At 39.5% G+C, this 27,878-nt stretch overlaps 1 protein-coding gene across 8 annotated transcripts in view; it reads left to right on the top strand.

Moving 5' to 3' along the window:
• EPS8 (EGFR pathway substrate 8, signaling adaptor) overlaps window positions 1-27,878 on the top strand; it is a 190,587-nt gene that overhangs the window by 151,899 nt on the left and 10,810 nt on the right. For all 8 annotated transcript variants that reach the window (XM_090043540.1, XM_090043539.1, XM_090043538.1 and 5 more), the window contains 5 exons: window positions 938-1,086; window positions 5,640-5,823; window positions 12,119-12,153; window positions 17,482-17,593; window positions 19,443-19,586. In XM_090043540.1, coding sequence (XP_089899666.1) covers window positions 938-1,086; window positions 5,640-5,823; window positions 12,119-12,153; window positions 17,482-17,593; window positions 19,443-19,586 — 624 coding nt within the window. The remainder of the gene's footprint in view (window positions 1-937; window positions 1,087-5,639; window positions 5,824-12,118; window positions 12,154-17,481; window positions 17,594-19,442; window positions 19,587-27,878) is intronic.

The raw sequence follows: 27,878 nt of genomic DNA, 5'->3' as shown, positions 1-27,878 counted from the left end.
GCCGTGCCTGGCACCTGGAGGTATGTACAAAAAACATTTAAATCTGTGTATGGCCAAATTGCTGATTCTCCAAATTGACATTGAATCTTCAGATTTGGATTCAACTGAATCGAATCGGGATGGTGAGCCAAATCAACGAATTGAATCACTATCCCCAATTCACGCCTAATCCTAATCAAATACGGCGTATTTCACACACCCCTACTAGCAAGTCTTTATTTAGAAAATTCAGCCCAAATTATCAATATACTAGTCTTTGATAGCAAGATTTTTTTAAAATTAACCCTAGTTTTAAAACGTACATACAAATTCAAATTTTGCCTATACTTACATTTTTCCTTAATAAGGGAAATGAGTACAAAGCTACTGCCTTCTATTTAAACACTGTGGAAAGAGATTTAAATGCATATCCACCATAAGGAGATCTAGACAGTATTTTTATTAGTTAAATGCAATTTGATCACAGAACTATAAAGAAATCTCATCCCATGCCACATCTAAAATGGCGGGGGGAAACTAAACAAATGGCATTTGAAGAATTACAGGCAAAAGTGTTTTCACATGATGAGGGCAATGATAAGGTTGCCAGCAGCAACAGGTTATACCTGATCCTCAGGACACCAGCTTCATTAGGATTCTATCAAATGCAGTAACATGAGCTTCTCACTGGTATTTTTAACTTGTGGCCTTCTAGAAGAAAAATACTTTTTTTAGGGTTTGGGTTTTTGGTTTTGTTTTTTTTGTTTTTACTTTTTAAGGTAAAGGCATGTTCTTTTAAAAAGCTGTCTGCTCCAGGCCTACTCTTTAACACTTCTATACAAAATCCCTGTAGTCTCAACCTTTCTTTAAGTTTCACTTAACATCTGTTGAGCGTGAATATTTAAATCCATTGATTTTTAAATTGAATAAATAGTACTTTAAAATTGTCTTCATGTAGGTGGTACAAGCAACTGGAGGTCCAGAACTTGCTGGTACAGTACTCAGCCCCCTCCTAACAAAGGATACCATAGATTTTTTGCGTTTTACTGTGAATAGTGAGGAAGGGCAATTGTGGATGTCATTGGGTGATGCATGGACCAAAGCCAGGTAAGAAAATCTCTTTGCATATTTTAGAGATGATTTTTGACAATGTAATATCAGGTCACTAGAAATATCTCTGTACTCACCAGATTGTTCATGCTAAAGTAAACTCTGTGTAAGTAATGTAAATTTTGGCTTGCTTTGAGCCTGATCTAACTTCTTCAGAAGTCAGTGTCAAGGCTTTCTTTGATTTCAGTGGACATCAGGCCAACCTTTGAGGAGTTGGAAGGTGGTGTTTAGAAATGAAAACAGTTCCAAGTGTGGCTTTTTATTTTGCCTGTGATATCAAAAGGGCAAACTTAACTGCATAATCTTTCTAAATGGCCCTTTCCATTCCCTTTCCAATCTCCCCCTCCATTTCCATTGTCATTTGGTCATCATCCAGCTGGACTCAATTAACAGTCTATTTTAAGGGAAGTGCATTATTTAGTAACTAAATAATGACAACATTATTATAAAGAGAATTACAAATAGATTTCTACTTTGAACTTCCAAAATTATTTAAAGCAGCAGGCTTACAACAATTATTGATGTCTCCAAAATGTCTTTTAAGGAAAAGGTTTTTATTTAAGCACTGGTGTTAATTTAACAATTGAATGATGTTAAGTGTATATGCATAAGGGAATCCACACTTTTAATGTAATGGATTCATCAGTGCCTGCAGTTAGAACATAGCAAATATTTTCCCTCTTCATACATTATGTTTTGGCTGTACACCCACACCCACACACACAGTGTCTGGGATTCTTATAGGCTTTGAAGCCTAATAACAGGACATTTGAAAAAAATTAAAATCAATACAGTGTTTCTAAACCACGTGGTTCTTGGAGTTGGGTTACTTCAGATGATGATAATCTGCAGTGGCAGGAACATCTGTGACTAAATCATCCTAGCCAAGTGTCTGTCCACGCTGCTCTTGAAAACTTCCAGGGATGGAGATTCTGTAACTTCTCTAGGTAGCCTGTTCCAATGCTTGGCCACCCTCATGGCCAAGAAAGTTCTTCCTAATCTCCAAACAACCCTATCTATTTCAGTCTTTCCAAATAAGTCATGCTTCCTCAGCTTCTATTCATTTTTCTCATTCTCTGCTGGACTCTTTCCAATCTGTCCATATCCTTCTTGAAGTGTGGGGCCCAAAATTGGACACAATACTCCAGGTGCTGAATAGAGTGGAAGAATCACGTCCCTTTATTTGCCTGTGATACTTCTGTTAATACAACCCATCATGCTGTTGGCTTTTTGGAAACAAGAACACACTGTTGGCTCATATTCAGCTTATGACCCATGGTAACCTCCAGGTCCTTGTCTACTGTATTATAACCTAGCCAATCATTCTCCAGTCTGCGTTTGTGCATGCAGTTATTCTGTGCCAAGTGCAGGACTTTGCATTTTCCCTGTTGAATTTCATCTGATTGATTTTTTTTGGCCCATTCTTCCAGTTTATCCCTGTAGTTCTGGATCCTAGCCCTACCTTCAAGAGTGTCTGCAACTCCAACAAATTTGATGTCATCTGCAAATTTGATAGGTATGCACTCAGTCTAATTGTCTAAATCATTAATGAAGATGTTAAATATCGGACCGAGGACAGACCCCTAGGGAACCAATTGATAACTCCTGCCAACTAGACATTGAACTTGGATGTCTTGTTGAGCACAATGATCCAGTAATTTTTTGTATTCACCCTACTGTATTAATCTAACCTGCATTTCTTTAAAGTCAAGGGTTATTGCATCTACTGTCTCCCACCCACACACCTCCCTCCTCCCCGCATGTACACACCCATTCGGAGAGCCTGAAACCTTATTGTAGAAGGAAATTGGGTTGATCAGGTTAGTTAGGCATGTCTTGCTCTTGGTAAATCCATGCTGTCTGTTCCTTATCACCTTGTTCTCCTCTAGGTGATGCCCACTGTGACATCCCCCTGCTGCTCTCGCCCTGACCTTTACCCAGACACTTTCAACAGGTCTACCGCCATCATTTTGTACTGTATCCTAGAATACATATGTATTTCCTTTTTATATATAGGGCAATACCACCTCTTTTCCCCCCTACCTGTCCTTCCTAAACAAGTTATTACTATTCATGACAGCACTCCAATCATGTGAACTATCCTACTATATCTCCATAATCCCAATTACATAATTCCTCTATTATACTAGGACCTCCAATTTTTTCTGTTTGCTTCCCATGTCTCTTATTAGAATAATAGAATCACAGAAAATGAGGGTGGGAAGGGACCTCAGGAGGTCAATTTAGTCCACCCCCTGCTCAAAGCAGGACCATCTTCAACTAGATTATTCCAGATGGGTCTTTCTCTAGTCGTGCCTAAAAACCTCCAAGGATTCCACCACCTCTCTAGGTAACACATTCCAGTGCTTCACCACCCTCCTAGTGAGAGGTTTTTTCCAAATATCTAACTCAAACCTCCTTTGCTGCTCCTGGAGACCATTGCTCCTTGTTCTGTCATCTGCCACTACTGAGAACAGTCTAGCTCCATCATCTTCATAACAGCCTTCAGATGGTTAAAGGCTGCTATTAAATCCCCCTTTTTAGTATATGAACATTTCAGGCATGAAACTGATTGTCCTGTTTTCTCCCTGAGAACGCTGATAAGCCTTCCCCTATTGCCTCCCCTTATTGAGTTTTTTTTATCCATGAAATATATTAGGATTTGGTTCGGAAGTGTCATACATTTTGAATGTATTCATGCACCCACTCGGATCAAATCATAAACTAAGCCCCAACCTATGATGTGCTTTTAAATAAAAAAACATACTTGAATGTATTGTTTAAATCTGAAGTGCACAGAGGAAATGCTGAACAGCCATAGGCTTTTGTCATTTCAAAGATCCTTGTACTCCCTCTCATTCCTGAACTCAACCCTCATTAGGGTCAAAAATCTACAAGCCCATCCTTCCTTTGGCTCTTTTACTGAGATTGATAATTGATAATCTTGTGATCCAGCAGAGGCATCTGATTTTGTGGACTCATATGGGGGGGGGGGGTACCCTGTTGGAATTGAAGGCATGACCTAAAAATAAGAGGGATTTGTATTCTGTGTTGATTCCCCTGACCCATCCAATCCTCTCTGAAAAAATAATGGTTTATTCCAAAAAGTAGTATGCGTCAGTCATTTGGAAGGTTTGAACCCTTAAAGTAATGGTGTGACTAAGCTACATGTTCTCTTGTTTTCCTGCTGGTGAAATGGTTCTGTGCTGTGCAACTTAGCTATATTTTGTCACGAAACAACATGAAGATCATTAATAACTTAGGGATTACTGAGCTTGGTTATAACTTAACATCAACATGTTGGCGCCTGAGTAAATGCTGGCTGCTTCCTCGCTGGTTTGATAGCATTTGTCACCTTGATGTGTTTTTAACAATGCCCACAATAAGTAATGTTAAAAGAAACTATAAAGTGTATTCTGAGGTCTATTTGTCCTTTGAGGAGGCAATAATTCATGCTGTAGGGCAATGTTTTATGTACAGTATATAGGCCCAGCAGACCATGAAAAACTTCTTCAGATACAGTGAGTTCAGATGATGAATACCAATGGATCTCTAAGGAATAACACAGTACTTTTCAGAAATGCAGTCTGTGTTAGAAAATTCAGTTCAGCAAATTTAGTGATTACATTGACTCCTGTGAGGCTTTTTGTTCTTTTGTGTGACAAAAGCAATTCATCCTGTAGTCTAGCTTTCACCTTCATAGCTTTTGGCCCTTGTTACACCTTACATTGTAAGCTGTGCGAATGTTGTTAGTGCTAGCCTGGAGTTTGGAGCAGTTGCACCCATAGTCTAGAAACCCTTTCTGTCCCCCATCTGCACAGCTGTGACTTGCCACTAGAGGTCTGGTGAGCAGGGACAGGACTAGGAGCTGTATGTGTAGCTGTGAGTTGCCACTACAGGGCTATGAGCAAGGACAGGCTTGTTCTATGGACGGGTATGTGAAAGATCCTAGGATACTGAAGGACTTCAGCTTGGGCAGCATATTTGTGAGGAGTGGCCATGCCTTAATGAAACGAGCTGGGTAGCATGGCTCTGAAATAATCCTGCCCTACAGTGGTGTAACTTTAAGCCACATAACAAGTCCTTAAAACCACTTTAAGTCATTAATATGCAGACAATCCAGGGCTCAAGAGCTCCAGGAGCTGCCCAAAATTACTGTGTAACAAAGCCCTTAGATAAATAGTCAGTGTTTCCAGCTTCCATGTCTACTTTTTAAACCACACTTTACAGCCTGCTGCTGCTCTGAAGCCCGTCCATGCTAACCCAGCAGAGAGAGGGGCTGGACTTCTAGGTGTTCTGGGGTAAATACTTATCATTATTCACCCCTGAATAATTATAACCCAGGTTTCTTTGTCACCCATCTTCTGCATTGCATGAGAAATATCTCTTTCTCTGAGCTGACTGGGCCAAGGAGCAGCTTCTTTATATTCCAGAAAGAAACACAACAATCCTCAGTAAATACTGTTTTCTGTAATGGTCTGGTTCTTGATACATGACTGCCTTTTTTTTTTTTTTTTTTTTTTTTTTTTTTTTTTTTTTTTTTTTTACAGAGTGGACTGGCCCAAAGACCATTTTATTCCACCTTATATTCCACGCTTCAGAAATGGTTGGGAGCCTCCTTTGCTGAGCTTTATGGGAGCTCCCAGGGAACAAGAACTGAATCAATTGGCTGAGTCTGTGGCAAATGTTGCAGAGCAGCAGCGCAAACAAGAAATGAAAAGACTGTCAACTGAGGTAAGGTTAATTGCTAACACATTTTGTAAGGTAGGGGATAAGGGGCCAAGAGTATAGCTTGGGACCACTAAAGGTAATGCTAGATTCTGCTGTCAGCCACACCAGTAAAAACTGGTTAGAACTCTATTGACATTATATGTGTTTCTCTAAGTACAAGTCTGGTTCATGCAAGAATAAAAAGAAAATAAAGGCACTCATTCTGCTCCCACTGAACTGAATTCATAGGGTGCAGGGTTTCCATAGACTAAAATTGGAGAGTTGATTGTGGTCCCTGGGGATCCAGTTTTATGCTCTGAGTACAACAGTATTCAAAGACCATATATTATTAGATTGCATACATGCGTATTCAGTAAAATCTAGATCAGTATTTTTTATGCCGTTTTGTAGAAGATTTTCTGAAATGCTTGGAGTTATATGGCTTGTGTGATAAAAGCAATTATAATAATTTATTTATTGTTTCTGAATTCAGCACACCCCTTTGTATCTCGAGCTGCTTTCACCATATTTCAAAGCAGACACACAATACAGTTCAATTCAATTCAGAGCAGAGACACTGGAGGAACCTGCTTGTGAAAGACAGGCCTGCTTATTTGCCTATTAGAGTCATTCTGGTTGAGCTAACTCTCAACATTTATCTCCTTCAGACTCCTAAGAAACAGATGGTCTGGAAAAGATTATCAAATCTGAGCTCTGCTGGATGCAGGCTGGAAATATATTCCAGATTGCTGCACTTCAAGGGAAAATCCCCTATCCTCGTACTTTTACTGAGTCTGCACATGTGCTTGGGGGAGGAGTGGGGGGGGTGCCAGAACGTTAATTAAAGCAGTTCTCAGGAGCTGCTCTAATTAAAACACCAGCAGCATCTCGTGTATTCACTGTCCTATATTTCAAAATGGTGGTGGGGGCACTTTAACTAAAGCTTGTTTGACAAACTTTACTTAAAGCGCCCCTGCCACCACTTTTGAAATATACAGACACTGAATACAGAAGATACTGCAGCATGTTGAACCATTGTCATTAGAATGCTTCAGCAGCCTCGATTTAATCAAGTGTCTTCCAACACGTTCTAATCCGTGTATGGGAGCACGTGTAAAAGTACCCTTAGTATCTGAAATAGAGTTGATTGGGAGATGTACATTATTTCCTGTGAGTGGTTTTGAAGAACACAATTTCTTTTCATAAAAAAGATATAATAGGTTTTTAAACTGAAAAATAGAAAGTAAAAAAAAAATTTTTTTTTCAATTTTTTTACTATATATATATTTTTAAAATCTATTATTTACATGGTAAAAACTTTCTGATTTAGTTCTGGTTTAAGCCAAGGAGGGACTGTCACCTGAATACCTCTGTTAATATTAGTTGTGACTGGGAGAAAGCTAACCATTGTATACAGTTCCTAACAGTATCATAGAGGCTAAGGATGAAAGAGACCTCAGGAGGTCATCTAGTCCACCCCCCTGCTCAGAGCAGGACCATCCCCAACTATCTCATTCCAGCTAAAGCTTTGTCTAGCCACATTTTGAAAACCCCCAAGGATGGAGCTTCCACCATGTCTCTGGGTAACCTTTGCTAGTGTTTTACTGCCCTCCTAGTGAGAAAATTCTTTCTAATATCTAACCTAACCTTCCCTTGCTGCAACTTGAAACTTGCTCCTTTTTCTGTCATCTGCTACCACTGAGAACAGCCTAGCTCCATCCTCTTTCGAACGCTCCTTCAGGTAGTTGAAGGTTGCTATTAAATCTCCCCTTAGTCTTCTCTTCTCTAAATTAAATAAGCCCCGTTCCCTCAGTCTTTCCTCATAAATCATGTCCCCCAGCCACCAAACCATTTTTGTTGCCCTCCCCTAGACTCTTTCCAATTTGTCTACATCCTTTCTGTAGTGGGAGGCCCAAAACTGAACACAGTACTCCAGGTGTGGCCTCACCAGTGCTGAACAGAGGGGAATAATCACTTCCCTTGACCTACTGGCAACACATCTACCAATGCAGCCCAGTATGCCATTAGTTTTCTTGGCAACAAGGGCACACTGCTGACTCATATTTAACTTATTGTTCCCTGTAACCCCCAAGGACTTTTCTGCAGAGCTGCTGTCAGTCCCCAGCCTGTACTGGTGCATGGGATTGTTCTGTCCTAAGTGCAAGACTTTGTACTTGTCCTTGTTGAACTTCATGAGATTCCTTTTGGCCCTGTCCTCCAATTTGTCTAAGTCACTCTAAATCCTAGCCCTACCCTCCAGCATATCTACTACTCCCCCCAGCTTGTTGTTGTCTGCAGACTTGCTGAGGGTGCCCTTTATGCCATCTTCCAGGTTGTTGATGAAGACATTGAACAGAATCAACCCCTGGTGCACTCCCCTTGAGGAGTGCCAACTAGATATTGAGCCATTGATTACTACTCTCTGAGCCCAGTGCTCCAGCCAGTTTTCTATTCACCTTACAGTCCATTCATCCAGTCCATAATTCCTTAGCTTGCCTGTGAGAATGTTGATCAGGCATGACTTGCCCCTGGTGAATCCATCACCTTCTTCTCCTCCAAGTGCTTATAAATGGATTCCTTGAGTATCTGCTCCAAGATTTTTCCAGGGACTGAGGTGAGGCTGACTGGTCTGTAGTTCCCTGGATCCTTTCTTCCCTTTCTTAAATATGGCCACTGTGTTTTCCCTTTTCCAGTCATCCAGTACCTCTCTTGATCCCCCTGAGTTTTCAAAGATGATGGCCAATGGCTCTGTAATCGCATCAGCCAACTCCCTCAGCACCCTCAGGTGCATTCCATCTGGCCTCGTGGACTTGTACATGTCCAGGTTTTCTAAGTAGTCTCTAACCTGTTCTTTCAGCACTGAGGGCTGCTTACCTTGTTCCCAAACTGAGCTATAGATTAAAATCAATCCTTATGCTTCACTTGTCACTGTTAGGCCATTTCTGCAGAAGCCAGAAGTATGTGCAGGGTGGGAAAAGTAAATACTGCTATATTAGAAATAGAGTGATGGTGATGTTTCCCCTGTTTACAAGTGAGCATATCCACAATTGTTTGAGCAAGAGAGTGTCTACATAAAAAGATTTGGGGGAAGATTTTCAAAACCACAGCTAATGTAAAAGCACCCAGCTACCATCTGAACAACCTTCCTTCAACTACCTTCTTTTAACCATCTGTATTTGTAAGTTACTCCGGTGGTGCATGTTTTTATGCTGAGGAGGTTTGGGATCATACAGGGAAAGGTGGTCTCCATTCTGAAGTGTATCCAGCTCCCGGTTCTTGATTGAGGCCTGTCCAGCTAGGTTTGGAAAGCTGATGGAAAAGGATGTTTATGTTCACAGGGAGGGCAGAGAAATTAATAGAGATAGGGAGGAAGCAGTTTTCCTGTCCCTTGACATTTTCCACACTAGAATGAAACTAGCTGGAATGATTTTTTTGTAGAAAATAAAAATAGAGCCATTGTGGAATAGGTAATAGCTTAGTCATTGGGGCAGTCACCTGAAATGGGGGAGACTCAGGGAAAGGAGGCATCTTTAAGGTGAGGTATCCTGAATGAAGAATTCCCAAGAAAATATCTTCATTCGTTCATCTTTATCCTGAAAGTGAGGTATCCTGAATGAAGACAATATCCTGAATGAAGAAATTATCCTTCATGTTGTATATTACTTGACTTTTTGTTCCAATACCCAACAAGGCATCAAAGGGCAAATATACTGACAAAGAAAGTTATTTAATGTGTTTTTTTTCCCTTGGTCATTGAGTTAAGTTGCATGGGATACTGTCATTTGAAATCTAGTATTTAAAGAAACAAAAACCTAGTTTAAGTCCTATTGCACTCTGTCTGCCTCACAATTTTTTGTGCGTTTTTAAATGACATTTTTATTTTCTCCTCTTGGAGATTGTGAATAAAATTTTTATCATCATTTTAGGCATTATTTGTAGTTACAGTAAGTGTGTGTGTGTGTGTGTATTTTTTTTTCTGGTAGAAGTGACTTTTGTGTTGCAATGATTGATTTTTAAGTCCCTTTTTAATATTATGCCATTTTGATTGTTAATTGTGTGGCTAATTACCAAGAAAAACTAACCAAAGAGTTTGCACCTCTGAGACTCAGCACTCCTAGGTTCTATTCCTAATTCTGCCACTGATTTTTCTAAATGTCTTGGGAAAGTCATTTAAATTAACTCTGTTTTGGCTTCCTCACTGGGACAAAATTTGATATTTTTGTCACGTGCTTTAAGTCCTTCAATGTAAGCTGCTATGTGAATGCAAAATGCTAATTGTCTACATGAAAATTATGACAGTATAGAAGGTGATACCTGAATGTTGGCCTAATTACCAATTAGTTAGCATGCAAATGGGTTATACATGATAATAGCTAAAGAGAAAATCAGATGGGGGTTGACAGGAAAATACTTTTTTTTTTGGGTAAGTCCTTCACATTCTCCTTAATTCAATGCATTCAGTTTCTTTGTGTTGTATCATTTTCACCTAGGAGAAATTAGTAACGAGATTTTGCCTAAGCTCTCCTTTTTTGTACATGAACATTTGCTGACACCATGATCTAGAAACAGTCAGGTACCAGCACAATAAAGCCCAGACCTCTTCCCCTTTGGATTCCATCTTCCCGCAGGGCATCCTTTTCAGAAAAAAATATGACCCAGCATGAAATAATGATATGCCTGTTGCTACCATGGTTACAGTTCCTAACCCCCACAAGAAGGGATTGATCTGATGTCTAGTGGAGGGCATCACAGATACTAATTCAAGAAAAAAATTCTCACCCCTGAGTTTTAAGATGGTTGCATGCAGGGGCTGCACGTGCAGTCTGTTCAGCAATAATTATATCAAACTATAATGGAAATGGGGGATGGGGAGGAGAAACCACTGACTGAAGCTCAAGAGAGCTGATGCAATACGAATATATTTCTGCATAAAGGACAGTGAATTACTGTTTCCAGGTTATCTGCTGCTTATATGCTTTAAGGTATAGGATGCTCAATGCCATGTTAGGAGGTTTTAAGAACATTGTTTTTTTAGCACCTTATATATGCTATATAATTGGTTTCTGATTTGCCTTCACAACCCTTTCTGCCCTCAAGATAGGAAGGTATCATTTAATGTGTCTGCACACTCTCTCCTGGGGCTGCCACAAACAAATCAGCTCCTGCTCTGCTCTCTCCAAACTCAAGATGTTTGAGGTGTGCCCCCCACCCCCTGAACTGCTGCTTTCCTGCTTTTCAGAGACAGATGCTGAAGGGAGGCTGGAAGCTTCCCAGTGCTTCCTTGGTGCCTTATTTCTGGGGTTAATGTGCAGAGCAGAAGCAACTGGACAGGACTTTATTTGTCAGCAGAAACATCACAAGTGGATAGACACAGAGTCAGCGTAGACATACCTGTTACTTTTGTGTCACAGTTGAGGAAGGCTTAGGCATAGGTTAGGTAAGTGATTTCCCCTAGGTTACAGACCAAATAAAAATTAGAACAGCACTTATGTTTTTGGTAGCTTCTGGCCCACAAGTTGCTAGACTCTACCAGTCCTTCAATATCATATGGCAGTGCTTTATGTTCTGCTGATAGTGGGAGGAAAGGAGGCCTAGGATGAGTAGCTTTTAACAGTTTGCATGTAATAATTCCTGGTAACACACCTATTATTATGATATACGAGTTCCCAATAAATTGTATTTTACTAGGCACATCTCCTCTTCTATCCTTGTGCTTACTGAATATTACCTTAGCCCTTCCCTCCCCTGATTCTGGCACTACTCAGTGTCAAAGTGGGAGAATGGGGGAAATGAGGCTCTCAGAATAATATTTACACTTTCAAAGTAAGGGATTGATGTTCCTGAGTATCCAAATACACAGAATTTGCATTAGATAATTGTAATTGTAGGTGATCTGATTTAGAGTGTCCACATCCAGAAGAAAACCTTAAAACATTTTCCCTACTGAAGCTTTTTAAAGGTATTTGGTCACTGTTGATTATAAAAGTCTGTTGCTACAGAGACATTTGAAGCAATGGCATGAACTTTGATCTAGTGAATTACTGAATTGTCTTACTAAAAAGTAACAGCTTCCATATTGATATGGCAGGATGAGTAAGGATCGAATTTCTTTATCCTTATTCTTCTCAGCTTTGTTCATGATTTAAAATGCACGGGCAATTAATGTTTTGTATCAAAACAACAAACACCTGAGGGCCCTCCCTATGTGTAATGCTGGTGAGGACCCTATGTGTGTCAGAAGATGTTGTCATAAATTAAATACCTACTGTTATCTGTGTAACATTTATCCTGTTTTTTGTTTCTTTGTTTTGTTTTCCAGCATCCCAGTGTGCCAGACTATCCTCCATCTGATGGGTATGCATTCAGTAACACAGTTTACAAAAGAGGGCCTCTGCTGGACCAGGGGGCAGCTGTGGCTGCCTTTAAGCAAACTGTTAGCCGACATGTAGATAGGTAACACTGAATGGACATTATGTTTAGAGCTGTGGATAACTGTCCCAACTTAATTGCTTTTGAGGTGCAGGTGGCATTGTTTACTCTTACTTCTAAGTTCACAGTACTTAATCATTTCCACAAGGAGACAATCCTCCTTGTATTTGCTTTTGCTTTTGTTTAGTGCATCTCTCTCTCTCAAAGCTCCTTCAGCTTACTCTCTGTGCTCGTGAGAAGTTCTCATAAGTGAGTGCTTCTGTAAAAAACAAAAACAAAAAACCCCCCCAAACAATTAAGTAAATTAAGTATATACAATGTTGAGAGCACAGAATTTTTTACTTGGATTCAAAGTACATTTTTTTACTATTACATTTTGTTTGAACAGTCTAGCTCCATCCTCTTTTTGAATCCCCTTTCAGGTAGTCGAAGGCTGCTATTATATTTTTGTTTTGTTTCCAAAATTAAAATGTTATTTATTCTTTTGAAAATACAAAAAATTACAAGCCTATTTTATATTCCTTTGTCATTCTTTTAAATGTTTGTTTGGGACTTTTTGTCTAGTTTTTCAGTTTATTTCCTTTGCCTTTTTGGTTTTGATTTTTTTTTTCTCTAATCACAGCACTGATGTTTCAGAATAACAATCAGTCACGGCTGTTCCCTGTTCCTCATGTCATACTGATCTGAAATTGTTACAAGCAGTTATTCCACACAGTGTAAAAAGGGCTTTTTGCCCACACTGTTCCCATCCCCTTTGCTTTGTCCCAGACCGCAGTCGATTGAGACGTATCAGTACCTTGAGATCAATCAGGCTCTCTGATTATGCCTTGCACTTCTCCATGAGAACAGGCTAAATTGTGAATGTAAATCAATACAGCTATATTATTATAACTACCCAATGTGAAAAATCTTATTCCAGCTTAGATGTGTTTAGTTTGTTTTTTAAGAAGGTATTTAGACTGAGTTTCTAGCACAAAAGTAAGATTGCTCATTTGTGTGGGATTACACTGGTATAACTATATCAATATAATTGGTAAAACTTTGGCATATAGATGAGGCCTCACAAATGAACAAATACCCTGTTTTAAAAGTGAGGTAGAGGAGCTTATTACTTACGAACATCCAATCCATTGTAATTGTTTCATCTCTCCTATCTCACAGAAAGGAACTAAAATGGCTTGATGTTATCCCTTAACGAAATGTAGTAAATTATTGCAATTTAGCATTCACTTACAGGATAGAAAAGACAGACGAAATGTTTAGAGTGGATTCAGCTGAATCTCAATAAGTCCCCTGTGCCCCTCCTCCCACCCCTCTACCCCCATCCTCTATATCTTCTACTATAGTATAATGCTTCATCCATTTATAACACATATGTCAAAAAGAGCTTTTTCCAATGTGCTCTGGAGCATATTCCATGTGCTGTACCAAGTGAAAACTTTCTCCCTTTCCTGAACCTTGACTTTATTAATGCAGAAATAACAATGGCATTCATATCAAGTCTTTCACCCAAACTTGGATACTTCTAAGGTTCTTATCTAAGGACTGCTCTGCACACAGCCTCAGCGTCACTCTTAGCTCTGTATCTGCACCGAGTCATGGAAACTTTCTTTGCACATCCTGAGTTAGATCAACTGAGAGAGGAGTATTTCAGTCTAATACTGCCACCTTTAATAAAGGTGTTTCCAGCAGTGTATCCAAGATAACAAATGCATTTTTTCTGGCTGGTCTGGCTTTTTCAATGATGTCACCAGTAGTTAATGGAAAGTTCATCCCTGGGGCAGCATATTCTTATAACTAATAAAATCATCTCTATTCAACAACATGTGCCAAGACATTGTGAAGAGATTGGAGAGAGAAGTATAGGGAGAAGATTTTGGGGGATAAAACCTGAGGTTTCCCATTTCAGGAACAGCTTGTTTTAACTCACAGTTTACTGGTAGAAGCTAAGCTTGTAACTAATGAACATCCCTAAGTTGTTTGGGTTTTTTTGTAATGGGAAATGAGTTAAATCTGGTTATTGGACCATGCTGCTGCTAGCAGAGCTTCTAGGGAACATGAGGATTGCAAGTAGATCAGGGAAACTAACCAGAGAGAAAAGAAAGCTTAAAATAACAGAACTATGCACTATCGTGCAAGAGTATGCAGTTATAAGTCTTTACTCATTGGGTGGAAGATCCCTTGGCATTTGATCCCCATGAAGGCACACACCTGGGAAGCACGGCTCTTACTGCTATCTGAATCACTCTAAATTGTGTGGTAGTTAGAGACATGTATTGTGCACTTGACTTTTGTGCAGGCAGCCATACAGTAACATCACTGAATGCCACACAACCAAGTACAATATATCTTATGGTAATATGGGTTGAAGATGGGTGTTTGTGAAGAACGTATACGCACAAGTAACATGTGGGTGAGGAGTGCATTGAGCTGTCATTTTGCACTGGCTTATCTGTGGTAGGAATGCTACCACTGGTTTCAGTCAGAGAAATCGTAGAAAATAAGGGCTGAAAACGACTTTGAAAGATCATTGAGTCCGATTCCCCCCTTGCTCTGGGCAGGAATACTGCTGAGATCAAATGATCCCAGCAAGGTGTGTATCCAGTTTCCTCTTGAAGACTTCCAAGTTTGGGGAGTGCACCACCTCTCTGGGAAGTCTATTCCAGATTCTGTTCACTCATAGAGGGCAGGACCCACTGGAAGGACCCTCCTGGGGAAGCATCCCAGGGTCACGGCACCAAAAAGTGTCACGTGCCTAAACCAAGAACCTTCTCCTGCAAGATGAGAAATTTAAACGAAACATTTAAAGCTTTTGGAATTCCACTCTGAAACTACTTGGCGCAGATGAAGATGGTGAGGGTAACTGGAGAGAGTTTAGAAACTGCAGTTAGGTAATATTGTGATTGATCAGTAGCTTCTCTCACTTCATAATGACTACATTTTAAAGTTCTAACATTCATACTGTTTTCTTTTTCTTTGCTTAAGTGTGCTAACCATTTTCACTGCTTTCCCCACCCCCCCTCCAAGACTATGGTTACTTGTAATATCTAAATACAACTTTCCTTTGTTCTGCTCTTCAAGTAAAGTGAGACAGTTCTCCACAGCCAAGAATTAGCTAGGTAACTACTGGAGCACTCCTGGCATGCTTGGAATCAGTAGTTACAATCCATGTACACCAATAAACAAATGCATTCATATTTCTGTGATGTGATGTTATGTCCAGCATTTCAAAGTCATTGTTTGGTTACTATTTTCATTGTTCATTGGTCCTCAACCTCTTCTACATGGTGGTTTTGATGTGTCTATCATTTGCTTTTAGGTAGATAATGCTTTTCTTTCTTTCAGAAGCTCATTTGGGCTTCTGTAAGAACATAGTAGCCCTATATCCAAAGGGAATCTAAACAGATCTTTCCTTACAGAAAAGAAGAGCTGCACTTAGTATTCTTTATCTCACCATGTTTTATATTAACCTTGTTTTTAAATTACCAAAATAACTTTTCATTCTCATTTAAGTTAGTGGTTGGATTACTAGGGCATATTATGCTTTGTAACTAATTATGTATACTTACCTATGGTAGATAAGTAAAACTTGTTTGATTTTTTTTTTTTCTTCTTTAAAACACTGAAAATTATTCAATGAGTGATTTCAGTGAATTGATGCACCCTATAAGCAGCTCAAGGTTATTTTGAACACACAAGAGACTTTATGAATCATTAAAAACCTGATCCCAATACAGAGATGCATTGGATAACTGGATGCACCCAAAGTGGCAGTGACACACTGTATTTTTAACACCCTTCTCCAGGCCCAGGCCCAGGGCTGGTGTCCCAGTCTCCTCTACTTTGTTATGCTACTGTCCTAATATATCAGTGTATTTTATTACTCAAGATTTGTTAAATCTATAATAGTTCTCTACAGGAATACCAAAATAAATTTGATGTATATATTGGTTTACAGAAAAATAATAGTATCCACTAATTATTACAGTGTGTACTGCAAATTATAAGCTAATATACTTTTTTCCCCTCTTGAGGTCCATGTTAAAGAATGCCTTTTGGTTATGGATGGGCATTATACTTGTAGTGTTAAATATACCCTTGTAACACTAGAAAAAATGGGCATACAGCTGTTCAGGCTGTTTGTAGTACTACAAGGATGCTGAAAGTGGTACTAAATGGTAGTGCTTTCTGAGAGGAACTTCTCTGCTTCATAGCATTATGCATAATGTCTGTATAGTTACACCTAGTGATCCAGAACCTCCTGAATCCCACAATCTTCTACTGTTCTCTCCTGCCAGGGAGGGAAGGGGAGTGACTGGCTCTTTGATGGCCTAGTCAGTGGTGAGCTGTGAGATCCTCCTGCTGTGCCATAGTTAAGACAGCCAGCAGAGCTTGAGCTTGGCCACCCACAGTGGCTGTGTTCTTGCCTGGTTCCACCACTTGGCTGGCCACAGGGTTTCTGGGTCTGATTGGTGGAGTCAGGGAGGGGAGACTCTGTCAGTAGTTCATTAACAGCTTGCCCTCTTCCTTGGCAGGGAAAAGGCAGCCTGCCAGCGATTCTCAAAGGGACAGGTAGGGCACTTTTGTCACAATTGGCCCCCTGAAAGCACAGTTGCAGAGTGCTTTAAAAGTGGCCAATTGTTCAACAAATTAATACTCACCTAACAAGGGATCAGATGATGGTACTCCAAAGTGGAGCACCTTAGGGAACATGTATTCCCTAGGGTCAGTCTGCTAGTGTGATCAGGGTTCAGCTGATGAAACCCAGCCCCTGGTGGTGTCTTCAGGAAGGGAGGGGATGGAGCTTCTGGATGGGTTTGCTGAGCTGAAGTGGGGGGCGGGTGGATTGAACCCCCCCCAACCTCACAACACCATCCCCCGGCTCCCTTGTTAACAACTGACATTATGGTATAGTAAAAAGGTCAACTGCCACCTACACAAAGACATTCTTGGCTTTGTGGAATATTTGACATTTTTGTTTGCTATCAAATAATAAGCGGACAATTGACTTTTTTTGACTAGTCAGTTGATTGGCTTGCCAGCCCTACTTTGTAGCACTACATATGAACACCTGTCCTTCCCCTTTGTCTTTTGATGGCTCTGTAATGCTGTAATATTCTGCATTGACAAATATTTTGCTAGTGAAGTGTCCAGGAATAGATTTAAGGATACAAGTTAATGATATGTTCGAATTTATTGATAATCTTTCTTGGAAGTCTGTCTGAACAACAGTTTGTCATATTTGCTTTATAGAAATTATGAAGCACACAGCAAAGTGCAACACAAGAAATATGCCAAATGCAAATATGATTTTGTGGCAAGAAACAACAGTGAGCTTTCGGTCTTGAAGGATGATATCTTAGAGGTAATGTATTAAACAAAAATGGGAAATATCAGACATGTCTCGGAATGGATAGTGTCCTCTCTGGGCTTTGTAGGGGCTTGGGATAATAACTGGTCCAAATTTCTTTATACCAGCAAATTTCTTAAGCTTAAATATGGAAGTTTAAGTTCTGTTTTTAGAGATTTTACAGAGATTAGGTTGACTGGTCATTAATAATTTGATGGGATCACATAGCCTCCTTCAACACCAGTTTGTAATTAGTAGGTGTACAACAAAAGTGCTTAAGACCCTGTCAGTCTCTGTACTGTACCCACAACCAGTGAAAGAGCCCCTGTGCTGAAGAATTTGGAGTCTCTAAAAAGACGAGATGGATGAAGGATGGGCTGGCACAATGTAAAGATGCGGGGTCCTTACCAGAGTTTGAACTTGAGCCTCTTGACTACCCACCCAGTTCTCTCTTCAGCAGGCAATGTGGTCTTCCTAACTGTTGTACCTTCAGAAATTGTCATGATTTTTTCTTAGTTTGTCTTTTGGCCATCTGTTAGCATTCATATATGCAGTTTCAGTTTTAGTCCATATGTGTGAGGTGTCCCCAGCAAATGTGGAATAACCTGTTTAAACACATCTGTAAAACCATGAGACTCCTATTTTCCATCCCTCTCAGATCTTGTCCACTATTGAGAAACAAAAAGAGGTGGTAGGTGCTTACGTATTATTTTAAAAGTGTTATACATATACATACACAGACAAGCCCTTGACTGAAAGCTCTAAACAGTACTTCACATAAAAATTAATTATGATGATGATGGAGATGTGCTGCAGTAGTCCCTTAGAGACATTAGTAAAAGCTCTGGCTGGGCACTATAATCAATTACAGTGTTTCTAAAGCATTTAGCTATTGACTGACTGCATTGGAAGCACTGAATTTCTATACTCGGAGGGGCCTTTTCTGTTGCCTCTGGGGGGGATTAAAATAATTCTTTTATATGAATTGAGCATGGAGGGATGATATAGTTAAGCATAGCTTAAGAGGCGACCTAGCACAAGTTCCCCAACTGGCCATGAATAATCCCAGCTCTCCATATTCTGTAAATAAAATCACTACAGAGCCAAATAAAATTAACAAGGTAAGGGAAAAGTCTTCAATATGGGTCAGAAGGATACCATACATGAGGAGTATGTGGAAGAAAGCAGCAAATATTCTTAAACGTATACTTCCCCCTCAGTTTTAATTGTAGAATATCTTTTAATAGCCTGTTTCACTATACAGTTACTAAGCAAGTACATGCACTACTTAACAAGGGATATTTAATGACAGCCAGCAGCTTCTTTCCATTTACCGATCCTACTAATTGGAGGAAAAATAAGCTGATATTTGTTTAATAGGTTTTACTATGCATGTTGAGGTCTCTGTAGACTGGACCATGCTTGTAATGGCAATAAAATGTTTGTGCCTTCAGTCCAGTAAGTATAATCAGTCAAATTAAAAATTATATAGAGAGCACTTAAGATGGGAAGGGAGTGAAGGAGCTAAACTGAACTGAAAGTTGGTGGATGGGAACCTGGGGATGATGGGGCATTGCTGCAACCTGTACAATACAAGCCAAAAAATAAGCACAAGATACATGCATCCAGTCAGGGCGGCTAGGATCTAGAACCAACTTCCAAGGGAAATGGTGCTTGTTCCTACCCTGGAGGTCTTCAAAAAGAGGTTGAACAATCACCTAGCAGGGGTTGTTTGACGCCAGCACTCTTCCTGCCCAGGGCAGGGGGTCGGACTTGGTGATCTGCTCCAGATCCCTTTCGACCCTACCAACTATGAAACTATGCATCATTCAGCATTTTAATTGAATTAATTAAATGATTGCAGATCCTGGATGACAGAAAACAGTGGTGGAAAGTTCAAAATAAAAGTGGTGCTTCAGGGTTCGTGCCAAACAATATCTTGGACCTATTGAGATCTCAGGAACCTGGTTTGGGACGTTCTGAACCTGCATATACTCACACTATACAGGTATTTGTCATTGTTCAGACTTAATTTGTATTTTTAATGCTGGAGGAAGAAAGAATGATTCAGGGATACAACTTCAAAAGATTTCTTTTGTTTTGAACGAGTTGAATTTAGTTTCTGTGTTGCTGAGTCTGAAATAACAATGAAAACTGCAGAATTGATCATGTTACAATCTTTTCTCTGAGGGTTCTGTTCTGCTTGTTACTTGATAGACTTGGGATGACTGTGGTCTAATATAAGCTGTGGATTTATTTTAATCATAAATACCCATCATGTATTGATAGCTGTTGATGCCAAAGAAGGAGTTTGAATTATTTAAGGTATGGTTAATTTAATTTCTTCTAGGACAGTGAACTTTAGTTTCTCCTTTAGTTTCTGTTCTTTCTGTGTTTTTGTCTGTGTGAAGATATATATTAGTCTCTACTATCTCACATTTTTTAAGTTTGTAAATATATAGGTGTAGAAACCTCTGTATGGTATTGTGGCTTCAATAGATTTATGTGTTTGCTATTTGAGTTTGTGGAAAAACTTTCTCCATCACAGCCTCAGTACACTGACAAAAAAATCTAAGTTTTTGGCCTGCCTTTTTTTTTTTTAATGGACTACTGTTTGGAAACAAAGTATTTTATCCACTGATTACGTGCCCAGAGCACAGTTAAAGAGCCTATCCTGCAGTTACAAAATATAAGGGTTCTTTTTGTCCAGGTATGATGTTCGGGTGGATCAGGATGTTTAGGATCAGAACATAAGTATATTTTAATACCATCATAGGAGGCCAAAGGCTCATGTGTACCTGTCTTCTAAGAGCATGTTTTGTTTCTTGTTTTCTCTTGTGCCATGTTGCTTCTAGAGATGGGCGAGCCAGTTTGGGTGAAGCGGAATTTCAGAATGTATGCTTGAACCATCATCCAAAAGCAACAGAAACCTCAAATAACTTTTTCTCTGATTAATCTTGTTTTCTATTATTCACTCTCATATGCTCTTACATTTCTGGTTTTCAGTCAGGAGTTGAAGTGCCCATCTGCTTTAATTAAGTACTTGTATTGCAGAGACAGCTGGATCACAGATGCGATTGCCAGGCACTGTATATGCAAATAAGATGAAAGATGAACTTTTATGTCATTTCTAGCCTAAAAGCCCTTAAACTAGTTTTGCTAATATGTCCAGCCCCAGTTCTAAAGACCCATCAAGTTCTGATGTAGCAGATTGGATAAGCTTCTAAAAGACTGAGACTTTACTCTTCAATTTGCGGGCACATTGAATGTCCTTTTAAACCATTTTCTTGAGCAGCTCTGGACTTGTAGACACTGCCTTGAATAAGGTTTGCATATTACTAGCTATTTTCAAGTAACATTTCAGCTCTTTCTCTCAATAAATTCTGGTTTTTATCTCTGTGTGGTGTTAAGCATGTGGCTGGAGTGGTTTTAATGGTCTGGATTTTCTTTCCTAGCTGCATGTAGCTCATGTTTGTCTGGCACTATTTACCAAAAACTATTTGGTATATTATAGTGGTATATTTTTTTAATAGAACATCTTAAAGTCATTTGCTAAATATGGCCACAGGTTTTGGAGGCTTTTTCCTTAGAATAAAGAAACAGAAAAGAATAGAATATATTCTTTTTGCTTTTTTAACAAAACACTTCTCTCAGAACCCTGGAAATTAGTGAACGAGAATGACCTTCTAATGACAGTGTAGTACAGGTGTAGGCAGCGTTTTTTGGCCAGAGTGCCAAAAAACCCACAATGTCTACCTTAGAAGGTGCCGGCCTGCCCACGTGCCAGAGCCCGGAGCAGCTGTTTGCAGCCTGGCCCACGGAGGGCTTGTAGCCACAGCTGCCTGCTGGGAGCAGCCTGGGCTCCGTGGCTGGCAGCAGCTGCTTAGAGCCCAGGCTGGCGGTGATGTGCCAAGCAAAATGGCCTCGCATGCCATGCTCGGCATGCATGCTAGGGGTTGCTGACCCCTGGCGTAGTACTTTCCTCTTCTTGCCAGTATTCTGCCTAGCAGAGACATTCCTATGTGTGGCATGCACTACTTGCCTTATGCTATTTAAAAGTGAAATTTCACAAGGAATTTTCTCGTCTTCGCCCAAATTATTTCTTTCCCTATCAGTACAGCCTAATAGAAAATAATGCAAGAAACTATTTTTCCCAGGCAGATGTAGTATGTACTTTGTCCATTTCTTGTTAACTTTGATCATGTTAGAATAAAATTTGAATGACATAGTTCCCATGTTCATGTTCTGAAGCAAATTCAACTTAGAAGTACCATAATTAATAACATTAGGACAAAATCCCCCATGAGATTCACTGTATTGTCAATGGTATATTATGAATACTGTGTAGATGGGGAAAGTCTTCACCAAAAATTGTCATATTTTACTTCTTGGTTAGTACTATAATTCTAGTGCTTTTGAACCTATTTATCTATCTGCCTTGGGTACTATGATAGCCTTAGTGTCTGGCCAGTAAGATATTTGTTTTGTGGGTGGGCCGTAAATGAGGTGATGGTACATGCGTGTACACACACACGATAGAGAGAGATTTTAAAAATCTTTCATGCATTCATTTTTGTAACAACCTTATATGGTAGGAAAATTCTGCTGCTACTATTTTAGACAACTAAAATGGAAACACTGGAACTAAACCCTAGGTTAGCACCATAGCCTTCTTTTCCAATATCTGACCATAAGTGGAGTTGGCAGTGGCCATAGTACAACCACAAGTGCTATGTAGACTCCTCCAGGCTTTCAAATAATAGTTCTTTTTCAGCACTAAAGTTTAGGGTCCTCTTCAGGGCATTCTGCCAATTATAAAAAAGCTATGGTCTGTTGTTATGATGTTGATGTTTATTTGTCCATTCAACCAAAATATTTCTTTTGAAGTAGTACTGCATGGCAGAGGTGACTAGAAAGGGAAAAAAAATCACTTCCTGTTGCTGAAGAGTTGAAATAAATGCTGAAAATGGTCAAATTCCTTGCTCTAGGGACTATTCTCTAGACTTAAGCCCTCTCCTTGAGAGCTGAGAAGCTGTTGCATTAATCACTGCACTTGCATACTTTTTTCAGGGCAGGCAGAGAATACTCAGCTTACGTCTGCTGCATTCTTTCCACTTGTAACCCTTCTGAGTATACAGACTGGATTAGCTTTTGGTTTCAACTCTTAAACCATTTAATGGAGTGGGCGCTAGTTCAGGAGTTGGCAGTGTTTGATGGCGGCATGCTGGAAAGACCCAGCTGAGGTCTAAGGCAAGCTTGCACTAGGACCTGACTGCTGCCACCGTCACTTTTCCCGGCCACCCAGCCACAGTGCAATGCAAACCAAGCAGAATGCTGCTGAAGCCCTCCCTCTGTGGGCCAGCTGTACAGATGACCCACCTGTCCTCTAGATTGTCGCTTTGGATTGAGTCCCTTTTGCTGTTAAAGGTGGTAGCTGCAGCAAGAGAAACACCGTCCGCCCTATTAGTGCAACTCTAAGGCGCTGAAATACTTTTCTCATTAGAAATGACAGTGGAATCAGTCCCAGTAAACAGGCTTAAAATAAAAGCATTTTTTCTTTATATCTTTATCTGGGTCTATTGACGCCAATTTTTGGTTAAATGCTAATAATAGCCTGTTGTCTAAGTTTCCCATTCTTAGCTTTTTAACCTGCCTTTGTTTTGAAGCTGTGAAGGTTTTTTGATTGCTATCATACATTATGAATATTAATAGCTCATCATACAAGCTAATTATTTCCCCTTTCTTAGTATGAAGAGTTCTAGTGGAAATGTATGCTATGCGTACATTAGTTTGTATTTATTTTATATTTTCTTATTTGTTTCAATATTTTTAAAGCAAAACTGAGATGTGAAAGAAGACAAAGGTGTGTCCTGATAGATAAAGAAGAATTTATCCTCCATAAATCTGAGTGAGGTAGAGTAATAGTATGCCTACTTTTCAGCAGAGAAGCTGAGACAGTGTGACACTTTCAAAAGGGCCAGAGATCCATTTTAACAGGTTTTCAGACATTTAGAGGCAGAATCCTCAATTGGATTCCTGGAAGTCAATTGGTCTTAAGGTACATAATTATGCTAGTCATTTGTGAAAATAGGGGTTGTGTCCAATTGACTTGAAGCCTCTGAAAAGTTTGCCTTATTTTAAAATTACCTTGATGACCTCCTAACACAAGTTGTTTCAAACTCTTATCAGTCATTCTGAGAACTGTAACAACAAAGATGTGTGGCCTTTTTGTGATGGCACGCAAGCAACAAGATACAATTCCATTTCCCACCAGGGGGGAGGAGGGTCCATGTCTCATCTGCTCTTTGGGATCTCCAAGGGAACATCCCATTGAAATCTTTTCATTAAGCCCCATGCTCAAAATCGCTCTCAGAGATGTGACTTGCCCTTTCCACTGAGAGTTTGTGTCCAAATTTAATGTCTTCCGGATGCTCTAGATAACAACATTCTCATCTACTGCCAGTTGATTATGAAGTATGCTTGTGGTGAAGCGACACCTTTGCCAGGTGCCCAGTTCACGGTTGCCAAAAAGTTGTCAGAATTTTTATCCAGAAACCAGAATCCTTTTACCTTTTCATAATTAGCACTAAAATTGTCATCCAAAAGACTCTTAGTGCTTGAGAAGGTACCATATTTCCATCCGACTCTGTACTGTTGCAGTCCGGAATTATTATTTGTGGGCATTTGGCTGATGGAAGTGTCATCGTCTATATGTCAGGACACGCTGGTTGCTGATGATGGTCAAAATTCCCAATTGGTACTTTTTTGTGAGAAATGAGGAATTAATCCTGACAATCCTGGCTAGTTTCAGTTTGATTAATTAAATTGTCTAACTTTCCTTCCAGATCCAGCTGTCTACAGTTTTCATTTTCTGCCTATTTGTTATGTGGTGCTGCTTGGTAGCGTGAAAAGGATTGCTGTCTATCACTTCAAAAGTACATCGTAATCTGTGGGGGCCCAAAGTGTGCTTGTGTGTGCATGCGTGTGTGTATGTATATGTGTTTAGACATAGACACACACCTTCTATTCTTCACAGATCGATGCATCTGAACAATAAAGTCAGCTCTGTGAAGGATTAGCAGATCGATTGAAGCAGAATGCAGTGTGAGAACAAGACTTATTGCAAATAATCTGTCTCTAAAACAAAATGCTACTTTGAGGGTTTTTCTCGTAACTGCCCTAACAGTAGTGTGTGCTGATATCCATTTTGCACTTGCCTTTACCTTTCCTAGTTCTGTTTCTTGGCTCTTTTCACTGTGTACAGCCTTAAAGATGTTGTGTTCCAGTAGTTCAGTTGATTTCCTTGTAGTTGAATATATTAGGCTTGTACAAAATAGGTCTCCTGCTTTGAAAGTTTTTCTGTTTCTGGTTCATGATTTGCATTGATTCTCCTTAGCTACTTCTGTTGGCATCGAAGCATTTCCTTTCACCATTCTGTGCCCTATGCCACTGTTCAAGAAACAGCTGGTGCCATCCCACTGCTGCTGGTTATCTTTGACAGCCTGACCTAGTTACTGTTATGTAATTTGGATTGTGTTGGTGCCCAGGGAGGTGTATCACAGGGCTGTTCTACACACAGGTTTTGTTACTGCTTACATTATATTAGTTTGAACCCAGTAAAGTTAAAGTGGTACACCTACTGTTGTGAATATATGTTTTATACTGATACATCTTAAGGCTTGCCTGTATGGAGGAAATTTACTGGCTTATCTATACCACTATAGTAATACTAATATGGTATCCCTATAGACAGTTAATGTCACCAAAAGGTTGCGTTTGTTTTTTAAATTTCTGATGTGGTTGACATTTTGACAGCATATTAACATTTTTCATTTGATGTGATTTACTCCATTTTCCTCACAGCAATTACTGGGAGAGCTTGCAGAGGTAACATAAATTGCTGTTATCTGACATTGACTTACTAAAGTGTCTTTTTGTAGGCTGAATCTTTTGGGCTGCAGTTTCTAAGTTGCTATATTTGTTCCATTCATAATGCTGATGACCTAGGGACTGCAAAGAACTCCAAAGTATTTTGAGTTTTAACAAAATTGGAAGGCATTAATGCACAGCCACATGCATGTTGTAGCATGTTTCTGCCTGGTGCTATCTCAAAATGCAGAACATGATTTATTTTTCATGTGATGTTTTAGTTCTTTCCAAATATCAGACTGATAGTACATCTTTCTGTGGGCCTTGTGCTTCTAGCATAGCCCATTTAATGGTTAAGTTATCCGGTGTTGACATAAGAGCTGCTCATAGTATTTAGCTATATTTACACTGAGATGAAAGAATTGACTGTGGTAATGATGCACAGGCAATATTTGCTTCTTAATGAACATCATCAAAGCAGCCATGTTTTTCCTTGCGCCATGTGACAATAAAATGAGCATAGCAATTTAGCATTTGAGTCAGTGAGCTTGATTTAATTATTTAATTTAAAACATTTTACTCTAATATTTATGAACCACTTATATTGACTAACGTGACTGAAGATGTATTAATTTGGCACTTTGCTCCTAGGATGCACATTATTCTGCTTGTTTTATTTAATACTCAGTTTATTCTTTCTTTATTACATACTTGAAAGTAAGAACTGACCCAGAATATATACTACAGAAAATATCAACCATGAGAATTACATGTCAATGAATGCCAATAACCTCCTCATAATAGATTGCGTGTCCTGTACAAAAAATAATTGAGACACAATGTACTAAACTACCAAACATTTTTTTAGGGGGATCATATTTAGAAAGATATGTTATTTCCATAACTGGTCATTATAAATACCGAAAAACCAGCTTCCTCTTCTCCAACCAAAAAGCATTTCTTCAATTTACACTTTGCCCTGAAACCTGTAGGACAGAGTTTGACCTGTTGTAAATCAGTGCGGCTCTGCTAGAGCTAGGCCAATTTACCCTGGCTAAGCACCTGGCTGGGTATATTTTGTAGTTAAATCTTTCAAGTTTGAGATTTGCATGTGGGGAATTTGCTTAAAAATAATGAGAGGTTGACTGTTGTTGAGGCACTGATGTGTTGCTAATATAGTAACATATGGCTTCCACAGGTACTTTCTCCTATGTGTCATAAGTGTCGTGCCCCTGAGGGAACAGATGTGGGTATTTCAGGAAGAAAAAGTGAAGCCTGGGAAATCAACTCACTTGTTTTGATACTACAAATAAGATGGCATCTTGTAACTGCACAGGGGGAGCATCAGTGTTATGCAAATAAACTTGATATAGAATTAAAATAATTAATACTTTAGTCCTGCTAACTAAAAGTATGTAAGTGGAATAGTGGAGTGCTGAGGTTGTAGAATTGGAAGGGAAAAATAATGAAAATCTAGGACTTCGCTTCTCTGGAAAACCCTTTTAGGAAATTCTTGCTATTTGGTGCTGGGAGAGGGGTGAACTTAGAGAAGCATTGAAATTGTCCTAACCTAATCCAACAGCTTGCCAGAATCTTAAGACATCCCAACAGGGGCATCATTATGGTAAGACATTGAAATAAAAGAGAAAAGAAAACAATAAAAATCAAGAATGAATAGAGCAGGTTTAAATTTCTTACGTCTAGTTTCTCTCACACTGCCACCTAATCTCTTGCTCCAGTTTTCGTGCCCATCAGTCTCAAGGTATGGAGTAAAAGTGCACAAGGTAAAGCCATGTGATAGTGGCCCATAGGCATGCTCCTACTTGGCAGTAGATGAAAACTAAATCACAGTAGTTTTGCTCTTTCATTGAGGGCTGTGTTACTATGGATTAACTTCTATTTATGGTGTGACAATATATGTACCCAGGCCATTACCACAGAGCAACTTATGTGCTTGGTGGAAAGCCCTGCCCCATTTTACATTATGGTACATAATCCATCTGACTGTTCCCTCAATTAAAACAAATGTGCACGTTGCATACCATTTTGTATTTACACTTGTTTTAAGGAGGCTGATCTGAGCTGCAGAGTTGAGCTCTGGACCCAGACTTCTTCCAAATTTGGGAATTATTAGATATCTTTCCAAAACAAATAGATACTAATCAAAAGGGGTTGAGCCTAATTCAGGAATCACTGGGCAAAATCTTTTGGCTGTTTTTCTTTAGCAGGACAGATATGATTACTATAGCAGTCCTTTTCAGCTTTAAGATCTATGAGCTTGGGTTTGGCCTATTATAGCCATCTGTGAAGAGCCAGTGACGTTCAAAGGCAAGAGTTCTTGAGACTTCCCTGGGGGGAAGGGGGGTCCTAAGGTTTTTGTTTGCTTGCTTGTTTAACATGCTTCGTATACGTGCTTTATTCTGATAAAGTC

The sequence above is a fragment of the Crocodylus siamensis genome, chromosome 4 (genome assembly GCF_052110815.1).
Source record: "Crocodylus siamensis isolate JL-2025a chromosome 4, ASM5211081v1, whole genome shotgun sequence".
Classification (NCBI taxonomy): domain Eukaryota; kingdom Metazoa; phylum Chordata; order Crocodylia; family Crocodylidae; genus Crocodylus; species Crocodylus siamensis.
Note: the sequence above shows the minus strand (reverse complement) of the source record. Positions and strands in the feature narration are given on the sequence as shown.